The sequence below is a fragment of the Rattus norvegicus genome, chromosome 12 (genome assembly GCF_021556685.1).
Source record: "Rattus norvegicus strain SHRSP/BbbUtx chromosome 12, alternate assembly SHRSP_T2T, whole genome shotgun sequence".
Classification (NCBI taxonomy): domain Eukaryota; kingdom Metazoa; phylum Chordata; class Mammalia; order Rodentia; family Muridae; genus Rattus; species Rattus norvegicus.
The window spans coordinates 42,050,865-42,071,990 of NC_141545.1; the positions used below are offsets into that span (position 1 = coordinate 42,050,865).

A 21,126-nucleotide genomic window follows, 5' to 3' on the forward strand; every position below is an offset into this window, starting at 1 on the left:
ACACCAACCAGAGGTAGGTAAAGGAGCCACACCGTACTTTCTGCCCAGTGAGCATTGTGGAGTCTCACTCAACTCCCGTTCGCCCTGGGTGGCTGCTCCCTGCACCTTGGCTGGATGAGTCCTAGTGCTGAGGTGTTTCTGTGCATCAAGGGTTGTCAGCTGCCTGCCACAGCTCCCAGGATGCACATACATTCCTGGGCCTGGAGCCACTGCTGGTGGAAAAGCAGGAGCATGGCCTTAGCTTCTCGCTCCTGATCTAGAAAAATCCAGCTGTTTACTTGGTGTCATCCTTGTCGGGTGTGGTGTGTTCCCGAGGCTCACTGGGGTTGGCTTTGGGTTACTCTTCTCTGCCGTCCTGGTACCGGCTGGCCTCTGCTCTGGCTTCACTGGACGGCAGTCACTGCCTGCCCTGCCCCCTGACCGATCCCTACGAGGATGCTGCTGAGAGACCGCATCAGAGGACCCACTCTTTGGTTGTTTCTCCTGTGGCTGTCCACAGTAGTATTTCTGCCTAGACTTAGGACATCCTCCCAGCAGTGTTTATTTTCCTCAGTATCCTTTATTCTCAGGAAATAGAATTATGGCCCAGAAAGGAGCTGCTTCCTTGCTAATGTTGTGTATAGAGGCACAGCCAGTCCTTCTGCTGTGGTAGGTTAGGGCTGTTTTGGCGATTGGCTTTGTTGGCAGCCCGAGGAGCTAATGGACACTTGAGTCACAGGTGGGGCAAGCCCTGTGTCTCAGATGTTCACTTGTGTTGAGTCCTCGGCGATCAAAAGGATCCCACAGGGCTTTGTCACTTCCTAGCTCCTAGACCGGAGGTGTCCTTATTCTTCAGAAGGATGCCACTGACTTCATGAAGAACAACAGTGTCATTGGGGGTTGCAGAGGAAGGAAAGGCTGTTACTCTTAGGTGAGTGGTGTTGCTGTGAGAGGTGGTGGTACTTTCCAGGGTAGCAAGAACTCACTTAGCAGAGGAAAACCAATTATTTTTTTTTTTAAATATTTATTTGTTTTAGGTAACACTGTCAATGTCTTCAGACACACCAGAAGAAGAGAAGAGGGCATCGGATCCCATCACAGATGGTTGTGAGCCACCATGTGGTTGCTGCGATTTGAACTCAGGACCTCTAGAAGAGCAGTCAGTGCTCCTAACCTCTGAGCCATCTCTCCAGCCTGAGGAAAACCAATTTTAAGCAAAATTTCCAGCGAGAAAAATGAATCTGAGATTGGATTAGGGCATGTTTTTTTCAGTGAATGCCTGTCCCCTAGGTCATCAAGGAGGCCACACTTGCTCTCTTGTGCCTGTCCTGGGATTGGAATTCAGTTCCCTTGGGGACAAGTTAGCTGTGAGTCTTCTCTTCAGAGGAACCACTGGCACACCAGCTCTGGCATTCATCTTTGAAATGTGTCATTTGGGTGTCTTGTAAAACCTTAGGATGCTTTCCCTTCAGTGCGGCAAACTATTAGAGTGGCTGGAACCAGCTGACCGACGTGCATCTTCAAGGCTGCTTTCCTCTGAGCCTGGCATGTCTCTCAGCAGCTTTAAGCTAAATGCATCTGGTCGCAGCAAAAACCCTTGCCCTAGCTCTTGTCACTCACCTGGACAAAGCCCCCTAAACGGTAACTCCCTGTTTGTGATCGGGCACTCGGGTAAGTCAGGGCACAGTTTGGTCTATAAATTTCTAGGCCGGAAGTAAATTATGTTTTAACATTAGTCATTTTTGCTAATAATAATACAAAATCTACCCCTAGCTGGAAGCTAAACCTTTCTATTCCTGGTAATTTCCTGCCTGCTTACCAATGCTGTCTGTGGAAACATTAAAAGAACAGCTCCAGTAAAGGAGCAGGCTGTTGTCTCCAGTCTGCCTAAGCCTGCTCGTTGAGACCATTGCTTGTCACTCAGACACTCCGTCTCACCACCGTTACGGCTGCTCCCATGTCTGGGAGGCCACAGGAAAATGCTGCTCCAGTGTTTGTTTTTAGTTTTGTTTTTGCAGGGTTTCTCTGTAACACTGTCTTTCCTGGAACTTGTTCCGTAGACCAGGCTGGCCTTGAACTCAGGTCCACCTGCTCTGCCTCTGCAGTACTAGGACCAAGGCCTGTGCAGCCACCAATTTTCATTTTTTAAAATGTCGCCATAAGGATTGCTTTTTTAAGAGTTATATTTTGTTTTGTTTAAGATTTATTATATATACAGCATTCTGTGTGCATGTACACCTGCAGGGCAGAAGAGGGCACCAGATCTCATTACAGATGGTTGTGAGCCACCATGTGGTTGCTGGGAATTGAACTCAGGACCTCTGGAAGGGCTGTCAGTGCTCTTAACCACTGAGCCATCTCTCCAGCCCCCAGTTTTGTTCTTTATACATGTGAGAAAGAACAAGTTGAAAGAATGTATCGTTGGTAAAGAAGTCAAAAGATTTTAATCAGATTTTGTGCATCAGAAGAAAATGAGTTTCTATTTGAGAATAATTACACATTTTTAAGTTTAAAGAGTAGGCTGTTTTTCCATTATTGCCTTAACCTTTGTTATATTTATTAATTCTGACACAGAAGCAGTGAAATAGCTTTGCTGGTTTGCAGAGCAGGGACTTGGAAGAGGCTCTGAATGACTTCGTGGGAGACGGTCAGTGCAGCTGAGGGGCCTCTGTTCCCGTCCGTTGCTAGTGAGTCTGAAGCGACAGTGGGCATTTCCTGCTAAATGACAATGCTGTATGATAGGAAGTAAGCCTCTCTGGCCGAGGGTAGATGCCAGGAGTTGATATACTTTTTTTTTTTTTTTTTTCCTTCGGAGCTGGGGACCGAACCCAGGGACTTGCGCTCGCTAGGCAAGCGCTCTACCACTGAGCTAAATCCCCAACCCCTGATATACTTTTTAAAAAAATTTTTTTTAAAGATTTATTTATCATATATAAGTACACTGTAACTCTCTTCAGACACACCAGAAGAGGGCATCAGATCCCATTACAGATGGTTGTGAGCCACCATGTGGTTGCTGGGATTTGAACTCAGGACCTCTGGAAGAGCAGTCAGTGTTCTTAACCACTGAGCCATCTCTCCAGCCCGGATATATACTCTTGATGACTTTTTCTTTGGGGCGGGAGGGGGGGCAGGGGGCTGGCCTTGTTTTTTGAGAGAAGGTCTTTGTATCTCTGGCTGGCTCAGAACTCATACAAAGACCATGTGGGCCTTGAACTTGTGATTCTCCTGTCTCTGTCTCCGGGATTGGGATTACAGAAATGTACCACCTTTCTGAATTAAGGAGGGCATTTCTCCAATCCCATGTGTTACCTGCAGTCACACCTTTTATGATTCATGTTGTAAATATTTGGCTTGTAATATAAAATTATTTCTGTGCTACGTGGAAGACCGTTTTAATTAGTTCTTAGGTGCATGGAATGAGAAATGGGGGAAGAACGGTGTGCACACAAGCTCTGTTGTCCTTCTGACGGGTAGTGCTGGCCACAGGAAGAACACAGACGGGAGGCTTGCATGGGCAGTGCAAGCCAACTGTGGTCACACAGTGTGGGCGTCTGAGTCCTTCCAGAGCCCACGTTCATCTTTGTTGTGTAACTAGAGTTACCAGTCTGACTTTATTTCATGGTGAGACCACTGGGAGAACTAACTTAGATTTCAGGCTCTAGTATATTCCTGTAGTAAAAATAAAATCATATAACACTTATGCCTTAGAAAAACTTCCATAGAGAAGGCTCGTGTTTAAATGACAAAATTCACTTGGTAGACAGGAGGATAAGGTAAAGTAGAACATCTAAATACTGTGTGGTCTGTGTGTGCGTGTGCGTGTGTGCCAGCGAAAGGAATCAGGCAGTCAGAAGTAGAAGCTCTGCCTCCAGCGTGACTACTGTAAGAATGAGGAACGAGGCAGGACAACAGAGAACTCTTAATTGTTCAGAGAACTCTGTCCCCTCCCCCGCATCCCTGCAGAATGTTGAGTCTGAAAGCATGAGCAGGTTAGCGTGTCAAGGGGTGTCCATCATGACCTGTGGAGGATGAGCGATGTTCTGACGTACAGCACCAGCGAGTCACGTAGACACAGGGCTCGTCTCCATGAGCGTCAAAGGAACTTAAGCCACACTGGAGCTCTTCCACTTGACAAAAGTCCCTGTGCTGCACATAACCAACGAGGCCAGGAGAAAAATAAGACCAGAGATACCGCCTGAGGCCAGAGGATTCACGCAGGGGAGCACCCCTTAAGGGACAGGCTTGGGTCTGGGAAAGCAGTGAGTTGCCACTGATGGACATAGATCCTACGCTATCCACAGTTTGTTTGAACCATGTCAGTGGCAGCATCAGCGAGCAGGAGTGCGTCCACGCTGTGTTCTCCACAGATCCAGCAAGGAGCCTTAAAAGAAGCTAAGGTGCCCCCTCACATCTGGGCTGCACGGCATTGGAACCTGGGTCTACGACTAGTGCCAGGACACGCATCTGTTAGAGCAGGGATCTTGGTGCTACTGATTTTTCTCCCGAGCACGCTCTGTGACCTAGGATCTGTATATGACTCTTCCTATGAGACGGTCATCCCCGAGAGACTGCCAGGCCAGGGGAGTGACGATCCTGGAGGGAAGTTGTCCTACGTGCTGTTGATGCAAGGCCAAAAGCAGCTGCTTCACCTCGAGGTAAAGGGACACTACTCTGAGAGGAACTTCCCGGTCTACAGCTACCACCATGGTATCCTGGGGCAAGAAGTGCCCCTCCTCTCCCAGGCCTGCCACTATGAAGGCCACATAGAAGGGGTGCCAGGCTCCTTTGTTTCTGTCAGCATCTGTTCAGGCCTCAGGGGGGTCTTGATCAAAGAGGAAACAGCCTATGGCATCGAGCCCCTGCTCTTTTCCACAGACTTTGAGCACATCCTCTATACCATGGCGCACCAGCCTGTGGTCCTCTGCAATGTCACTCCTACAGACAGCCTGGGGGACTCCAGCCAGCGACAAGGGAGCAGCAAGACCGATGAGCTGCTGGCTCTGTCTGACTTGTGGTCACACGCCAAGTATGTGGAGATGTTTGTCGTGGTCAACCACCAGCGCTTCCAGATGTGGGGCAGTGATGTCAACACGACGGTCCAGGCGGTAGTGGACATCATTGCTCTGGCCAACAGCTTCACTAGGGGAATAAACACAGAGGTGGTGCTGGTGGGCCTGGAGATCTGGACAGAGGGGGACCCGATAGAGGTCCCAGTGGACCTGCAGGCTACACTGAGGAATTTCAACTTGTGGAGACAGGAGAAACTCATGGGCCGGGTCAGGCACGATGTGGCACACTTGATCGTCGGGCATCGCCCAGGAGCGAACGAGGGCCAGGCGTTTCTCGATGGTGCCTGTTCAGGCGGGTTTGCGGCGGCCGTGGAGGCCTTCCATCATGAGGATGTCCTCCTGTTTGCGGCGCTCATGGCCCACGAGCTTGGGCACAACCTGGGTATCCGGCACGACCGCCCAGGCTGCACCTGTGGTCCTAAGCACCTCTGCCTCATGCATGAGATGATCAGTAAGACCAGTGGCTTCAGCAACTGCAGCTCTGACCACTTCCTCCGTTTCCTCCATGACCACAGAGGGGCCTGCCTGCTTGACCGGCCTTGGCACCAGAGCCACAAGCGCAGAGATGCCCATTGTGGAAACGGTGTGGTAGAGGAGTCGGAGGAGTGTGACTGTGGTAATGCCTGTGACAGTCACCCATGCTGTGAGCCAACATGTACACTGAAGGTGGGTGCGCAGTGCAGTGAGGGACTCTGCTGCTACAAATGTACATTCAAGAAGAAAGGGACCTTATGTCGTCCTGCTGAGGATGTATGTGACCTTCCCGAGTACTGCAATGGCATTACTGGAGAATGCCCTGCAAACAGCTACATGCAGGACGGCACGCAGTGCGATAGGATTTATTACTGCTCTGGGGGTTTGTGTAAGAACCCTGATAAGCAATGTGCAAGGATCTATGGGTATCCTGCAAGATCGGCCCCCGAGGAGTGTTACATTTCAGTTAATACTAAAGCCAACCGGTTTGGAAACTGTGGCCATCCCACCTCGGCTAACCTAAAATATGAAGCATGTTCCAATGAGGATATATTTTGTGGGAAGTTGGTATGCACGGATGTTAGATACTTGCCCCAAGTCAAGCCCCTACACTCACTCCTCCAGATTCCTTACGGAGATGACTGGTGTTGGAGCATGGATGCCTATAACGTCACTGACATCCCTGATTACGGTGACGTGCAGGGCGGTACCTACTGTGCCCCAAAAAAAGTCTGCATGGAGTCCATCTGCACCGGTCATGCCACGCTCCAGTATGACTGTCATCCACAGGAAATGTGTCATGGGAATGGAGTGTGCAACAACTTCAAACACTGTCACTGTGATGCTGGCTTCTCCCCTCCTGACTGCAGCAGTGGAGGAAATGGGGGGAGTGTGGACAGTGGTCCTGTCGGGAAGCCAGCTGACCGAAACTTGAGTCTTTTTGGAGTTGGGGAGAGTCCGGATTCGAGGATGGAGGATGAGGAGATCAACCTCAAAGTGGTGGTGCTTGTGGTCCCCATCTTCCTTATTGTCCTGCTGTGCTGTCTAATGCTCATCGCCTACCTCTGGTCTGAAGTACAAGAGGCAGTGTCTCCAGGGTCTTCAAGCACAACCTCGTCCTCAGAGTCCGAGTCCGACTGACGTCCGCAGACCTCCTCGTGGGCTGTTGCTACCGAGGCCGTGTGTTTGCGGGGCAGTTTTTCCTCCGTGGTTTTTAGGGCTTGTTGCATGCACACTGTTTACTGTAATGTGTTGTATATACACTTGTGTTGCTCTTCTCTACCGTAACAACTGGTATTATCGTGTGAAAGTTTTTATGGGATCTAAATGTTCTAACTTGCCCTGTCAGCTACTGTTCATAAAATACAAGTCATTTTAAATAAACATGAATAACAAGGCCTTTTTTCCCCCGCTTCAGATGAAGCATTATTCCAGATTACTCACCCTCATCCTGTGTGATCTTTAGAGTTTTTTTTGTTTGGTTTTGGAGACAGGGTTTCTCTGTTTCAAATCCCAGAAGGCTGTCCTGGGACCCACTCTGTAAACAAGGCAGGCCTCAAAGGCACAGGAATCCTCCTGCATCTGCCTCCCAAGTGCTGGGAATAAGGGTGTGTGCCCCCTTCCTCCTAACTCGATCTCAGGCACTTGGCAAGCACTGGGCAGCCTCGGCAACAACCCCAGCCAGCGCTGAGCTCCGGTGTGCAACACTTACATTTCCCTGCTTTTCTATTGAATTTGATTTTTAAAATTTATTTCCTTTTCTTTTGTATGTGTGAATATTTGCCTGGATATGTGTATGTGAACAAGTTGTGTACCTTGGGCCCATAGAGGCCAGATGTGGGCTCCTGTGGAAATGGAGTCACAGACAGTTGTGAGCTGTCGTGTGAGTGCTGGCTGGGAACTGACCCTGGTCTGCTACACTGAGCATCGCTTTCTCCCCCTCCAGCCTGGTTGCCAGTGTCTGCACGTGCAAGGTCTGCAGTGGGAAGATGGTTACCTCTGAGGCACAGAGCTAGGACAAAGCACAATTCCTTCTGTGTGACAGGTTTAATACCTCTCCTCAGAGACAGGCAGGAAGAGCCTGTGGCGGGTACCCCACCCCACAGCCTACACTGTCACTGCGCCTTTCCCTCCCTTCAGTAAAAAGGAAGAACATTTGATGAGTCTGACTGTCCCGATCAGTCCTTAATTAGATACTGAGATGTAGCAAGAACCCCCTGCACCATCTGATCATTTTAAAAGCATCTTGAAACTAACCCATTAGCTGTGAATAGAGAACAGTGGTGCTGTTCTTACCTAGCACATGCAATGCCCTAGATCTAGTTCCCAGTCAAATATGGCGTCTCATGCCTGTGATCTCCACCTAGGGAGACTAAGGCAGGAGTACTGGCACCAGTCAGTGGCCAGCCTGGACTACAGAATAACACCTTAGGATAAAAGTGTGCAATTCAGCAGGTTGGTGGTGGCTCATAAGCCTGCACTTGGAGGCTGAGGCAGGTGAGTTCAAGGCCATCCTGGTCTATGTAGAGAACTACATTTCTGTCAGTTTCAGGACAGCCAAAATTACACAAACAAACCTGTCTTGTCTCAGAAAAATAAAATAAATGTGCAATTCATCGTGTAGTTACAGAACGTTATCTGCTCTTGCTTTGCTTTGCCAAGTAGAGGATGATGCTGGTGTTGAGCGTGACGGATCTTACAGTAGGATCTAGGTCTTAGCGGTGGTTCTCAACCTCGGCCTACAGCTGCCTTTCATAGGGGTCTCCTAAGCCCCTCTGCACATCACACATTTACATTGTAATTCATAACTGCAGCAAAGTTATAGGTATGAAATAGGAATGAAAGCAACTTGGAAAACCACCTTCCAGGTCACAGCATTAGGAAGTTGAGAAGCTCTAGGAACACTGTCATCCCTTGAGATATGACAACACCCCCGAAAGCTAAAAGGATTTGCCCACAGAGGGGTCACAGAGAGTGCAGCAGAACTCAGACGTGCACTCACTGGCTGGTCTTCAACTGGGATGGGCCAAGTGTGGCTAGCAGACATGGCTGGGTTCAGGCTGAGATGCCTGTTAAGTGGCTGTGTTCACTAGGCAGCAAGGTGACCGGGTCTGCAGTCAGCAGACAGGCTAGCTAGTCATGTGTTTTGAGAGCTCTGGGGCTGATTAATGCTGTGTGGCTAGAGGAGGGACATCCGTGTCCATGTTGCTGGCATGAGGAAGATTCTGGGAAGATGTCACAGTATCCACTGTGGGGGACCATTATTCTGGAAAACATGAGAAAGGTCTTTTTAGAGTTTTACTGCAGGAATCCAGTTCCTGCACATGCTCTCAGCTCCATATCCAGCACGTGGTAGCTCTTCAGCACCCAAACCCTCCAGAGCTGTGCACTTGGTCTCAACACCCATGGGCAGTCACACAGGACATGAGTTGGCCCACAACCAGTGCCCACTGTGATTTTTAGATGCAAGTCAGGCCACTGATAACTTCTTTGTTTTTGAATTTAGTTATCATGTGTTTGCCTCCATGTCAAAAGAGGACACCAGATCCCATTACAGATGGTTGTGAGCCACCATGTGGTTACTGGGAATTGAACTCAGAACCTTTGAAAGGACAGCCAGTGGAAGTGCTCTAAACCTCTGAGCCACCTCTCCAGGCCCACTGATGAACTTTTAAGTACTGTAGACCTGCTCCTAAAGAGGACTGCATTGCTGTAGTTGGTCCCCTGCTTGTGGAATGCTCCAGTGGAATGGTGCAGTAAAGTCTTACTCCATTAGTGGGCTTTTGTCATGCTGTCAAATGTGAGTGGGTGATGCCTGCATGTCTGTGCAACCTATCTGACTTATGCTTGGGGACTATCGAGGACAGAAGAGGGAAGGAGCCAGGATACCTCCAATGTGGAGTGATACTGCTCCAGAAAGTATCAGCTTGAAAGGAACTTAACATGTTCAAGAATTGAAAATAACAATCTGAAGGAAACTTAGATACAGAGAATACAGACTTACAAAACAAGTGAGAAATGCATCTCAGAATATAGACATTATACATGATGTGACAAAAGCGGAATGTAGCATCCTAAAGCAGCAGGGTGAGATCCACACAGTGAAGGAAGAGCTGCCTGCCTGGCGGCCAATTTCTCAACCAAAAACGTACAGTCCAGAGGCCTGGCAAAGAAGACTTGTCAACACATTACTGTGCCCTTGGATAAAACATTGGCTCCTCTTACAGAGGACCCACGTCAGGTTCCTAGCACTTACATAAACACACACACACAGAGTCTTTTAAAAACCTACTATACCCTGCAGAACCAAAAGAGAGAGAAAGGACGTCGTAGGTAAACAGAAGCTGGGAGGATTCTGCTAGGTCACTCCATAAATACCTTTCATGGAACAGCCAGGGAGCTCCACACTAGAGAGGAAAAGGCCATTAACCACCATCAGGAAGTCACACATGTGAACACTTACATAAGTCCCAGGGTATGACTCAGTTGGTTCAGTGCTTGCCTCGGGTTCAAGCCTCAAAGCCATATAAACCAGATGTGATGCATAGCTGTAACCCCAGCAACTTGGCTGTAAAACCCAGGTCATCCTTGGCTACATAGTTTGAGGCCAACCTGGGCTACCTAAAACTTTGTTTAAAAATATAAATTAATCAAGAAAATATATAGGGGTTGGGGATTTAGCTCAGTGGTAGAGCACTTGCCTAGCAAGTGCAAGGCCCTGGGTTCGGTCCCCAGCTTCAGAAAAAAAAAAGAAAAAAGAAAAAGAAAATATATGAATTGTAAACATGCACCTCTGATGGAACCACTCAAATACAAATGCCAAATACTGTTGGATCGAAAAGGAAAGTTTCAGTGCCCCACACTTGCCTGAATGTATACATCATCCACAGTGAAAGTCAGGGAAGAAGCATCTGTCTAATTACACCTTAGGACAGATCCGGAGGACGGTGCAGAACATGTGCTCCAACAGCAGAAGGGAACGTCGAGGTACGTTCTCTAAATATTATATAGGTTAAAAATCAAGTCTTGGAGGCTGGAGAGACAGCTCAGTGGTTAAGAGCACCCGACTGCTCTTCCAGAGGTCCTGAGTTCAAATCCCAGCATCCACATGGTGGCTCACAACCATCTGTAATGGGCTCTGATGCCCTCTTTTGGTGTGTCTGAAGACAGCGACAGTGTACTTACATAGAATAAATAAATCTTAAAAAAAAAAAAAAAAATCTAGTCTTGGCTGCTGAGCTGGCACAGTGGTAAATGTGTACACCACTCTCATAAAGGACTGAGTTCAACATGCAGCACCTGAGGCAGCCCTCAACTGCCTGTAACCCCACTCCAGAGAGCAGACACTTTCTTCCAGCTTCCATGGACAGACATCGGCATGCATGCGTGTACACACACACACACACACACACACACACACACACATACACACACACATTAAAAGTTTAAAAACCAAGTCTCAAATCTTTTTTTGTTTTTCAAGACAGGGTTTCTCTGTGTTCTGGAACTTACTCTGTAGACCAGGCTGGCCTTGAAATCAGATCTGCTTGACTCTGCCTTCCAAGTCAGGATTTTTATTTTTTACTTAAAATTATTTTTAAATTATCGTTTGTGTATGAGTGTTTTACCTACTTGTATGTAGGTGCAACATATGCACTCCTGAGAAAGCTTTAGCTCAACCAGACATTACAACAGATACCACAGAAACCGCAGGATCACAAGAAGACACACTGCAGGAGCCATTCCGGCCATGTGCACTGACGCAGGCCTTTCAGCCAGTGGTCCTTGGGCCTCTACTTCTGTTATTCGGAGGACATTCAGGGCTCCCAGAGAGTTGCTTATCTGGAGAGCTAAGTAGCAAGAACGTGCCAGGGGAGCCCACAATTACTTTGTGGAGTGTATTTGGTTAAGTTTTTGAAAGCGCCTGAAGGTGCACCCTGATGATCAATACTGACTTGAACAGAGGAGAGAGGCTCTGAGTTTCTCACAGCCATATTCTGTCCCCATCTGAGCACTTAGGAACCAGACCACTTCCATGAGCTCCCACTGGCTCCCAGGTCTTGGTGTCAGCTACGATTCAGATGGCATAATTTGTTCTCTGAGAACAGGTATTCTGCAAGGGCGCAAATTACCCAGTGTCAGCTCTGCTTCCCGCAGCTCACTGGCCACAGCACTCCTGAATGTGAACACCATGTCCTAGACCCAGCCAGGGGGCTGTACCCTACCACTGCCCCCTCTTCCTGCTCTGGCTGCAAAGGTAGACCCCCTGCATTCCTCTTGCCACCCCCATCCCTGCCTCCTTTCTGACCTATCAAACCCATCCTTGTTCTTTCCATCCCAAGGCAGCCACAGACTCGTGTTCCATCATCCCCATAATCCAAATTACCTTGGATTGGTTGTGTCACTGTGCCAGAGACCCAGACAGTAAACTGCTTCCCTGCTTTCTGGCCTCCTGTGGGTCTCTTCTCTACTCATGCTACACTCTATTATCTGTCACTTTGAGTAAGGGATCAGAGGCAAGGGAGAGGCTCTAGGTGCCCGGGATCAGTCACTACTGCTGCCTGTGAACCACACCACCTTCTACTGTGGCCAATCCTAAGGCCTCCCAGGTACCCAACAATAGACCCAGCAAGACAACAGTGCATGAGAGGCCAGCAAACAGCCATGGCTTGTAACCAGTCCACTCAGCACATCTGAATCCTCACTGACCACAAGCCCTTCCAGTGCCACCAAATCCACACTGGCCATGAGCCTTCCCAGTGCCAACGGCATGCCCCTCTTCACCATTCTTCCTTACACAAACGCTGGAGAGAAGCTTTGCTCTGCAACTGTCACAGCCAGCTGTCCCTGGGCGCTATAGGAAGCACCATTCCCAGAATGACCTGAGAACTGAGGAGCTGAGAGCCCCTGTCCTGGGGCTCCCAGGTGAGGAAAGCCTGCACAGCAACTGCCACAGCAACAGCACTTTTCATGGGAGGCCAGCTCCTCCCTGCTCCCCCCAAACCAGCAGCATGAGATGAGGCTCAAACCGGCATCCAGTTCCTATAGGACCCAAGAACTCCTCCCCTCCAGTGGCCTGTGGGCAAAAGACTTGGTAGCGGCAGACCCCAGCCTTGTCCCTCTGAGAACCAGGTTCATCCTTCCTAAAACTCAAGCCAGGTTTATTCTCATATAGGGTGTTGTACACCACTCCAAGGCAAGGAAAAGCCCAGAAGGGGACTGGCAAGGGCCCTGACTACAAGCTGAGTGCCGAGTCAGCTAGACCATGGCAGGGACAGGACAGCATGCATGGTTCCCTTCCCTGGAACAGAGCCAGTTGGTTGTGGGCCTCCACAAGTGTTGATGTCTTAGTTCATATTCCTCCTTGGGGAAACATTCTCCCTGCCAAGGTTATGAATGCTCTCCCTGTTAGTGTTAAGGACTCCATGATAATCAGAGACAGCACAAGTCCAGGAGTTGAGGGTGTGGCTATGTCCTTAGCAAAAATGGTAAGAGACCTTCAAGATAGCCCTTAAGGCTGTGGGAAAGAACGCTGAAAACCTGAGTTCAAAAATATATTATTTAGGTCTGGAGAGATGACTTAGCAGATAAGAGCACTGACTGTTCTTCCAGAGGTCCTGAGTTCAATTCCCAGCAACCATGTGGTGGTTCACAACTATCTTTAATGGGATTCAATGCTCTCTTTTGGTGTGTCTGACGACAGCTACAGTATACTCATATAAATAAGTATATATTATATATTAAATTATATATGTAATTTCTCAACTATGAAATATAAGGACACAATATGAATTGTATAAGGAGCTCACAGATCTAAAATAACAAAGGCAGATACCCTAGGAGCCAGCTTATCAGAAAGATACTAAGAGAGAAGATACAGAGATTTAGGGAGTGCTAATCACAGGTCAATGTCTTCCCTCATCTAAGTTTTTAGTTGTGCTTAGAAAGGCAGGCAGATTCCTGAGTTCAAGGTCATCTTGGGACGTAAGGAGTTTAGGTCCAGGCCCAGACTTGGTAGAAATGGTAATTTCAGGGTGGCATCTCACCCAGCTATCTTATTGTCTGCGCATAACAAAGGTAGGCAGATCTCTGGATTCTTTTGCAACATTAAAGAAACGTGCTTGCTGTCTCTTTCTAAGAATCAAGAGGCAAGGGTCAAGGAATGGTGACTTGTAGGATAATCAAAAGGGAACCTGGAATAAATGACTAAATTGATATGTAAATAAAAGACTGGTCCTTATGGGGTTGGGGATTTAGCTCAGTGGTAGAGCGCTTGCCTAGGAAGCGCAAGGCCCTGGGTTCGGTCCCCAGCTCCGAAAAAAAAGAACCAAAAAAAAAAAAAAAAAAAAAAAAAGACTAGTCCTTGGTCTGCAAGAGCTAAGCTATCTCTATGGTCTGTCAGGAGATATCCAGAGAGAAAGCTGTCTGATTATGATAAAAAAATAAACCCAAGGGCTGGAGAGATGGCTCAGAGGTTGAGAGCACTGACTGCTCTTCCAGAGGTCCTGAGTTCAATTCCCAGCAACCACATGGTGGCTCACAGCCATCTATAGTAAGATCTGGTGCCCTCTTCTGTCAAGCAGCTATAGATGCAGAACACTGTGTATGTAATAAATAAATAGATCTTTAAAAAAAAACCCAAGAATTACCTTTATAATTTTTCTAACAATATTTCCGACTTTGTCTGAAAGTCTAAGAATTTTCTCTAGCAGCATTTCTGACTTTGATTTGATTTGAGCTATCCAGAGAGTATTTCGAATTTTTTTTTCTTGCATGAGACAGCTGTCTCTAGCAGGGAGCTGTCTCTAACAGGAAGTTATCTAGAGCAGATTACAGAAGGAAGGGCGGTCTACAGAAAACTGTCTAGGGATCCATCTCGAGCCAAACACAGGCTGTCAACTTGTTCCCTATGATTTGACTTTGGGTCATTTATTTCACTGCTTCCAGAAACCCTTCCTCAGATCCCCTCTCCAAGTGGAGGCTTGTCCTTGGCAGCTGAGGTCTGGCCCTGGCTTAAGGGTGGCCTCACTAGGAACAGAGAACAGAATGTGGCCTTTCATGTTGCATGCTGTGACAGTGAACTAAAGCTTGTCTAATATCTCAGCCCTTAAGCAGTATGTATGGTCATGTATGGTCTCTGTGTGTGTGTGGCGGGGGTGTGGGTACCAAGGCCTGGATATCAATCTCAGGCCATCCGATTGGCAGTGGGCACCCTCACCCCTGTGCCGGGCCACTGGTACCTATTATACGATGCCAAGTCAAAGAAGAGAAGTGTGAGGTGGCTGCAGGACCCAGTGTGGTTATCAGATTTCTTTCACTGTGAAAGACAAAAATTGGCTTGTTTTTTCAGTGCATATCACCCGAAATTTTGTGTTTAAAACTTTCTAGTTTTAGATGGTTAAGTGTTTTTCTGTATGCATGAATGTCTTGCTTGTATGTACATACTTAAACTTGTACGGCTGGTGCTGAGGAGGGCATCAGAGCCCCTCAACTGGAATGACAAATGGCTGCGAGCTACCATATTGGTCCTGGGAGTGGAACTTGAGCACTCTGCAAGAATAGCAGTGTTCTTAACTGAGGAGTTATCCACCCAGCCCCATTTTTAGTATTTCCCAGTTTTGTTTTGTTTTGAGTCAGGGTCTCACTACGTAACCTTGCCTGGCCTAGAACTCAAGTCCATAGTCAAAGCTGGTCTCTAGATAGATATTTCTCATTGCAGAGAATTTACTCCAAGGTATCTTCTGGGTGATTGGGACTGGGATTATTTCTATGATTTCCCCCCAGTGTGACTGTCACTGATACATTGGAAGGCTGCTGATTTCTGTGTGTGAACTGTCTGGCCTAGCACCTTACTGAAAGTGTCCATCAGGTCTGAGAGCTTTCTGCTCGAGCCTTTGAGAGTCTGATACACAGAATCTTGTCTGCACACAAGGATGCTTTGACTCTAGCTAAGACTTCAAGCATTTCTCCCTGATGAGAGTGGAGAGAGCAGACCCCTTTGTTCCTGAACTTAGTGGGAGTGCTTTTGAGATTTTCCTCCGTTTCCCTGATGTATAGATCTGATCTATAGTCTACCTACTAGGAATGGTCCCTCCATTCCTACACTCTCTGGGGTTTTTAACCATGAGAGGATGTTAGAGTTGAACAAAGGACCACTGAGGTGATTGCCTATTCTGTCCTTGTGTCTCCTCATGTGGCAAACAATGAAACTACCAAAGCAAACGAACAGGAGAGGGGGGTCAAGGGGGTGCTGGGAAAAGGGAGGAAGGGATTACTGAGAAGGGGAGGGGAAGATTGAAATATGTGTGTGTGTGTGTATAAGAAGTCATCATGAAATACATGTGCATGTGGGTGAGATGTCATCGTCATAATAATAATAATAATAATAATAATAATAATAATAATAATAATAATAATAATGGGGAAAACTTATAACCCCCTAACCCTATAATTTTCTTTTTCTTCTTCTTTTTTTATTTGGAGACAGGGTCTCTCTATGTAGCCCTGGCTGTCCTAGAGCTTACTCTGAAGACTAGGCTGTCTTTGAACTCAAAAAGATCAGTCTGCCTCTGTCTCTTGACTGCTGGGATTAAAGGTATGGGCTGCTATGCCCCACTCAATCATGTAAGTCTTTTTTTTTTTTTTTTTCTTTTTTTCGGAGCTGGGGACCGAACCCAGGGCCTTGAGCTCGCTAGGCAAGCGCTCTACTGCTGAGCTAAATCCTCAACCCCGTAAGTCTTTTTTTTTTTTTTTCTTTTTAATCCTGTAAACCTTCAAGAGAAGGAAAAGAAGAAAATCTGTCAGGACTGACAAGATCAATTTAGTAAAGTAGTGGGACGCTAAGATCAACATAGAGAGATATGGGCAACTCTTGTACAACAAGGAACACTGTTGAAAGTGAACTCTAGAGACACATTTCATCCAGAATTACTACAAACATCAAAACATGTGAGGGTGAAATTTTAAAATATTCTTTAAAAAGATTTTATTTATTTATTTTATGTAAGTACACTGTGGCTGTCTTCAGACACCAGAAGAGGGCATCGGATCCCATTACAAATGGTTGTGTGCCACCATGTGCTTGCTGGGAATTGAACTCAGGACCTCTGGAAGAGCAGCCAGTGCTCTTAACCCCTGAGCCATCTCTCCAGCCCTGAAGTGTTAAAATATTTTTTGAGGTTTATTTTGACTTTATGTGTGTGGGTATTGTGCCTGTATGTATATTTGTGTGTCGTGTGCATGCGGTACACACAGAAGCCACAGAGGGCAGTGGAGCCTTGGACCTGGGGCTACAGGGGGTTGTGAGCTGACTGTAGGGGCTGGGGGATCAGACTGGAGTCTTCTAGAAGAGCAACCTGTGTGCTCTTCACAGCTGAGCCATCTCTCCAGACCCTTAAGTGTAGATTTCACAAAAGTAATAAAAAATTTCTGCAATAAAAACCATAAGAGGGGGCTGGAGAGATGGCTCAGCGGTTAAGAGCACTGACTGCTCTTCCAGAGGTCCTGAGTTCAAATCCCAGCAACCACATGGTGGCTCACAACCATCTGTAATGGGATCTGATGCCCTCTTCTGGTGTCTGAAGATAGCTACAGTGTACTCACATACATAAAATAAATAGATCTTTAAAAAAAAAATCAAAGGCTGATGCGAGGACCGCAGAGTGGAAAAACGCTTTGTACTTACAGATCTGAGTCACTGCTATGGCTGAAGTGAGGGTCTGAGAGGAGAGATGCTCAGGAGTTAAGAGCACTTGTTCTTGTAGAAGATACAGGTTTGGTTCCCAGCACCCACATGACAGCCCACTACTGTCTGAAACTCCAGCTCCAAGGGTTTTGAACTCTGTGGGTTCCAAGTGTACATCTGGTGTACATAGACACTCAGGCAAAATGCTCATACTGATAAAATTTGAAAATCTAAAAGAATGATTTATGAATTTCTAAAAAAAAAAGTTATTGTTGACTCTCCTGAAATAGAAAAAATGAATTCTAAAGTTTTTATAGACCACCACACATAGAGACAAAACCAAACAAACTCACAGAAATACAAGAGCAAACAGCATAGGCTATCCAGAACCAATACTGGGCTGCAGCAGCAACAGGACTCCACCTCACTCAACTGCTGTAGTCATCCAGCAGCCGACTGGGAGTGCAGCCCGCTAGGATGGTTGGTTGCCTAGCATGCAGGGTTCCCAAAGCACACAGGTCATGCTGTTGCCCTGGGTTACCCACCAGGACGTGACTGTGAGACCCTCTAACTGAAGATACCACATGTCTTGGTTTCATGAGACAAAGAAAATGATCCAGTCTGCGGGACTGGACTGGCTGTTTTTGTGTGTTAACTTGACACAAGCTGAAGTTATCACAGAGAAAGGAGCCTCAGTTGAGGAAAGGCCTCCATGAGATCCAGTTGTAAGGCGTTTTCTCAATTGGTGATCAAGTGGGGAGGACCCAGCCCACTGTGGGTGGTGCCGTCCCTGGGCTGGTGGTCTTGAGCAGGCTGAGCAAGGGGGGGTGGGGGAAGTAAGCCAGTAAGTAACATCCCTCCATGGCCTCTGCATCAGCTCCTGCTTCCTGCCCTGCTTGAGTTCCAGTTCTGACTTCCTTTGGTGATGAACAGCAATGTGGAAGTGTGAGCTGAATAAACCCTTTCCTCCCCAACTTGCTTCTTGGTCATGATGTTTGTGCAGGAATAGAAACCCTGACCAAGACAGGGACTGTTGTGTTTTAAATGAAATGTCCCTGGGTGGTTTGGGCAACTGAATATTTGGATTCTAGATGATGGCTGGAAGAAGTAAGTCAGTGAAGGCTTTGATGCTTTCCAAGATTCCTGCCATTCCTAGTGCTCTCCTGCTTGCGCTCTCTCTCCCTCTCCCTGTCCCTCCCCTCCCCCTCCCTGTCCCATCCCTCCCCCTCCCTCCCTCTCCCTGTCCCTCTCCCTCCCCCTCCCCCTGTCCCTCTTCCTCCTCCTCCCTCTCCCTGTCCCTGTCCCTGTCCCTCTCCCTGTCCTTCTTCCTCTTCTTCTCCCTCCCCCTCCCCTCCCTCCCCCTCCCCTCCCTCTCCCTGTCCCTCTCCCTGTCCCCCTCTCCCTCCCCCTCTCCCTGTCCCTCCTTGTGGACTGAGATGTGAACTTTAGATGTTTTATGCTGCCGTGCTCACTCTGGTACTGTAAACCCCAAATCAAGCTCTCCGCCTTGAGCTGCCTTGTTGTGGTGTCTATCCAGTAATGAAGCAGTGACTGACACCAGAAGACACAAGGAGTCAGCACTGCTCTTCCCCAGTCAGACCTTGCGTGCGACAGTACTGACCCAACAAGCACAAGATGCCAGCACAATAGTGCGCCACTGTCTGGGACAGGAGCAACTGATCTCTGACTACATCTGAGGCATGTTCTGTAGGGTAAGCTCATGCCACTTCTATGGACCTAGGCAAAGGCTGTGGCAGGGGAGATCACAAGACTTAAGGAAACCTACCTATTCCTTTTGTCAAATGGACATGTCAAACTTCCTGACAAATTTATGTTTCTTTTTTTTTTTTTAGGTTTATTTTATTTAATTTATATGAGTACACTATAGCTGTCTTCAGACACACCAGAAGAGGGCATCACAGATCCCATCACAGATGGTTGTGAGCCACCATGTGGTAGCTGGGAATTGAACTCAGGACCTCTGGAAGAGCAGTCAGTGCTCTAACCACTGAGCCACCTCTCCAGCCCTGATTTATGTTTCTATGCACAGATTAGTGCTGCCCTTAGCCTTGGCCAAAGCAGCTTCTCTTTGCAGCAAGTGAAGGCTCATGAGAGACGCACTGCCAAGGGCCAGCATTGAATGAGTACAGACGTCTCTCCCTCCAAGGATGAGGGCACATCCACATCACAGAAGAGAGGGCAGAAAGAATTAAAAAAGTTGCAGTTACCCAAAGAATTCACACACCATCAATATTCAATTACAGACAGGAGGGGCTTGTGGGGCCATTTCTTTTTTTTTTTTCTTTTTTTTTCGGAGCTGGGGACCGAACCCAGGGCCTTGCACTTTCTAGGCAAGTGCTCTATCACTGAGCTAAATCCCCAACCCCTAAAAGCTCACTTTTTTAAAAAAAAAAAACATTTATTTATTATGTATACATCATACAGCTTTCTGCCTGCATGTATGCAACTACAGGCCAGAAGAGGGCACCAGAACTCATTACAGATGGTTGTGAGTCACCATGTGGTTGCTGGGATTTGAACTCAGGACCTCTGAAAGAGCAGTCAGTGCTCTTAACCACTGAGCCATCTCTCCAGCCCTAAAAGATAGCGCCGCAGAGCAGTCAAGTAGTTCAGGAACTGCCTTTTTTTTTTTTTTGTAAATATATTTATTTCTTTTATGTATATAAGTGCACTGTAGCTGTCTTCAGACACACCAGAAGAGGACATTGGGTCTCATTACAGATGGTTGTGACCCACCATGTGGTTGCTGGGAATTGAACTCAGGACCTCTGGAAGAGCAGTCAGTGTCTCTTAACCGCTGAGCCATCTCTCCAGCCTTGTGGGGCCATTTCTATCAGGGGAGCTAATGGATATGGCACGAGAGCAGGTCACTGTCTTGAGTGATGTGACCTCTGGGAGTTACTTGTGTGCCAGTGGAGGTGAGAGTGCCCATGAGAGGTCATGGTTCAACCAAGTGGGTCTGGACCACAATGCAAAAATGAAGACAAAACAAAGAGACAAAAAGTCAGCACTGCCCTTCCCCAGTTCCAGACCTAGCATGACAGTAGGGGTCCTGGTGTGTTGGAGAGAGGATAAGGGGACAAGGAGGCTGAGTGTGACCAGACTGCCATGTACATATATGAACTGTCTGTGAACTAGTTGAAGAACTAAGAAAACTGTATATATCTCAGTAACTTGATAATCTCAATGCCTGCTCTCAGGTTGTAGAGAAAGGCGAATCAGGAGTTCAAAGTCATTCTTAGGTACATAGCAAGTTCTAGGCCAGCCTCAGCTACAGGAGACCTTGTCTCAAAAAAAAAAAAAAAAAAAAAAAAAAAAAGAAAGAAAGAAAAGAAAAAAGAAAAAAGAAAAAGGAGCCACCATCCATGAAAATAGATACAGAGGCGAATGGACAGAGAACCACCAGATTAATGGACAGAGTCCAGACACCCAAAGGGTCCTTCTTTGGGGATCTGTTCTCTTTAGCACACTACAAGGGGCAGCAGGCTGATCAGTCATAAAAAGACTCTCTTCAGCCATCAGCATGACACCTCACAATGGTGCCAAGAACACTCGGTGAGAAAGACAGTCCCATCAATAAACATTTGCTGGCGAAACTGGATAAATGCGTGTGAACAACTAAAGTAGACCACACCCTCTAACACACACACGAATCAACTCGAAATGTACTGCACACCTAACCAGGGACCTGAGCTGTGGCTCAGTTGGTGCAGTGCCTGCCTCGCATGCATGAAGCCCAGGGCTGGGTCTCTTGGCTCAAATACTACGAGTCATAGTGAGTTGTAGGAAAAATGTGAAAGCTCAAACGCTGAGTCACAGAGAGCAGGAAAGAAACTGCAAGGCGAAGGTGTGGGGCCGCAGTTCTCAACCTGTGAACTATGACCCCTTTGGGAGTTG

The 21,126-nt window shown here is 47.4% G+C and overlaps 2 protein-coding genes across 20 annotated transcripts in view; one reads left to right on the forward strand and one right to left on the reverse strand.

Annotated features, from left to right (window-relative positions):
- Positions 1 to 3,951: 3,951 nt before the first annotated feature.
- Adam1a (ADAM metallopeptidase domain 1a) lies at positions 3,952 to 6,924 on the forward strand. The gene is given in 1 exon segment (NM_020078.2): positions 3,952 to 6,924. A coding segment is annotated over 1 exon segment (2,370 nt). The 5' UTR covers positions 3,952 to 4,295; the 3' UTR covers positions 6,666 to 6,924.
- A 1,753-nt stretch (positions 6,925 to 8,677) lies between these two features.
- Tmem116 (transmembrane protein 116) overlaps positions 8,678 to 21,126 on the reverse strand; it is a 67,525-nt gene continuing 55,076 nt past the window's right edge. For 17 of the 19 annotated variants that reach the window (XR_015634161.1, XR_015634157.1, XR_015634159.1 and 14 more), the window contains one exon: positions 8,678 to 8,790. Coding sequence is in view for 13 of the 19 variants with exons in the window: in XM_087579391.1 (XP_087435517.1) it covers positions 8,761 to 8,790 (30 nt within the window). In the remaining 6 variants the exon portion in view is untranslated. Of the gene's footprint in view, positions 8,791 to 16,003; positions 16,186 to 21,126 lie in introns of those variants that run through there. The other 2 variants (XR_015634153.1, XR_015634152.1) reach the window with 1 other exon arrangement.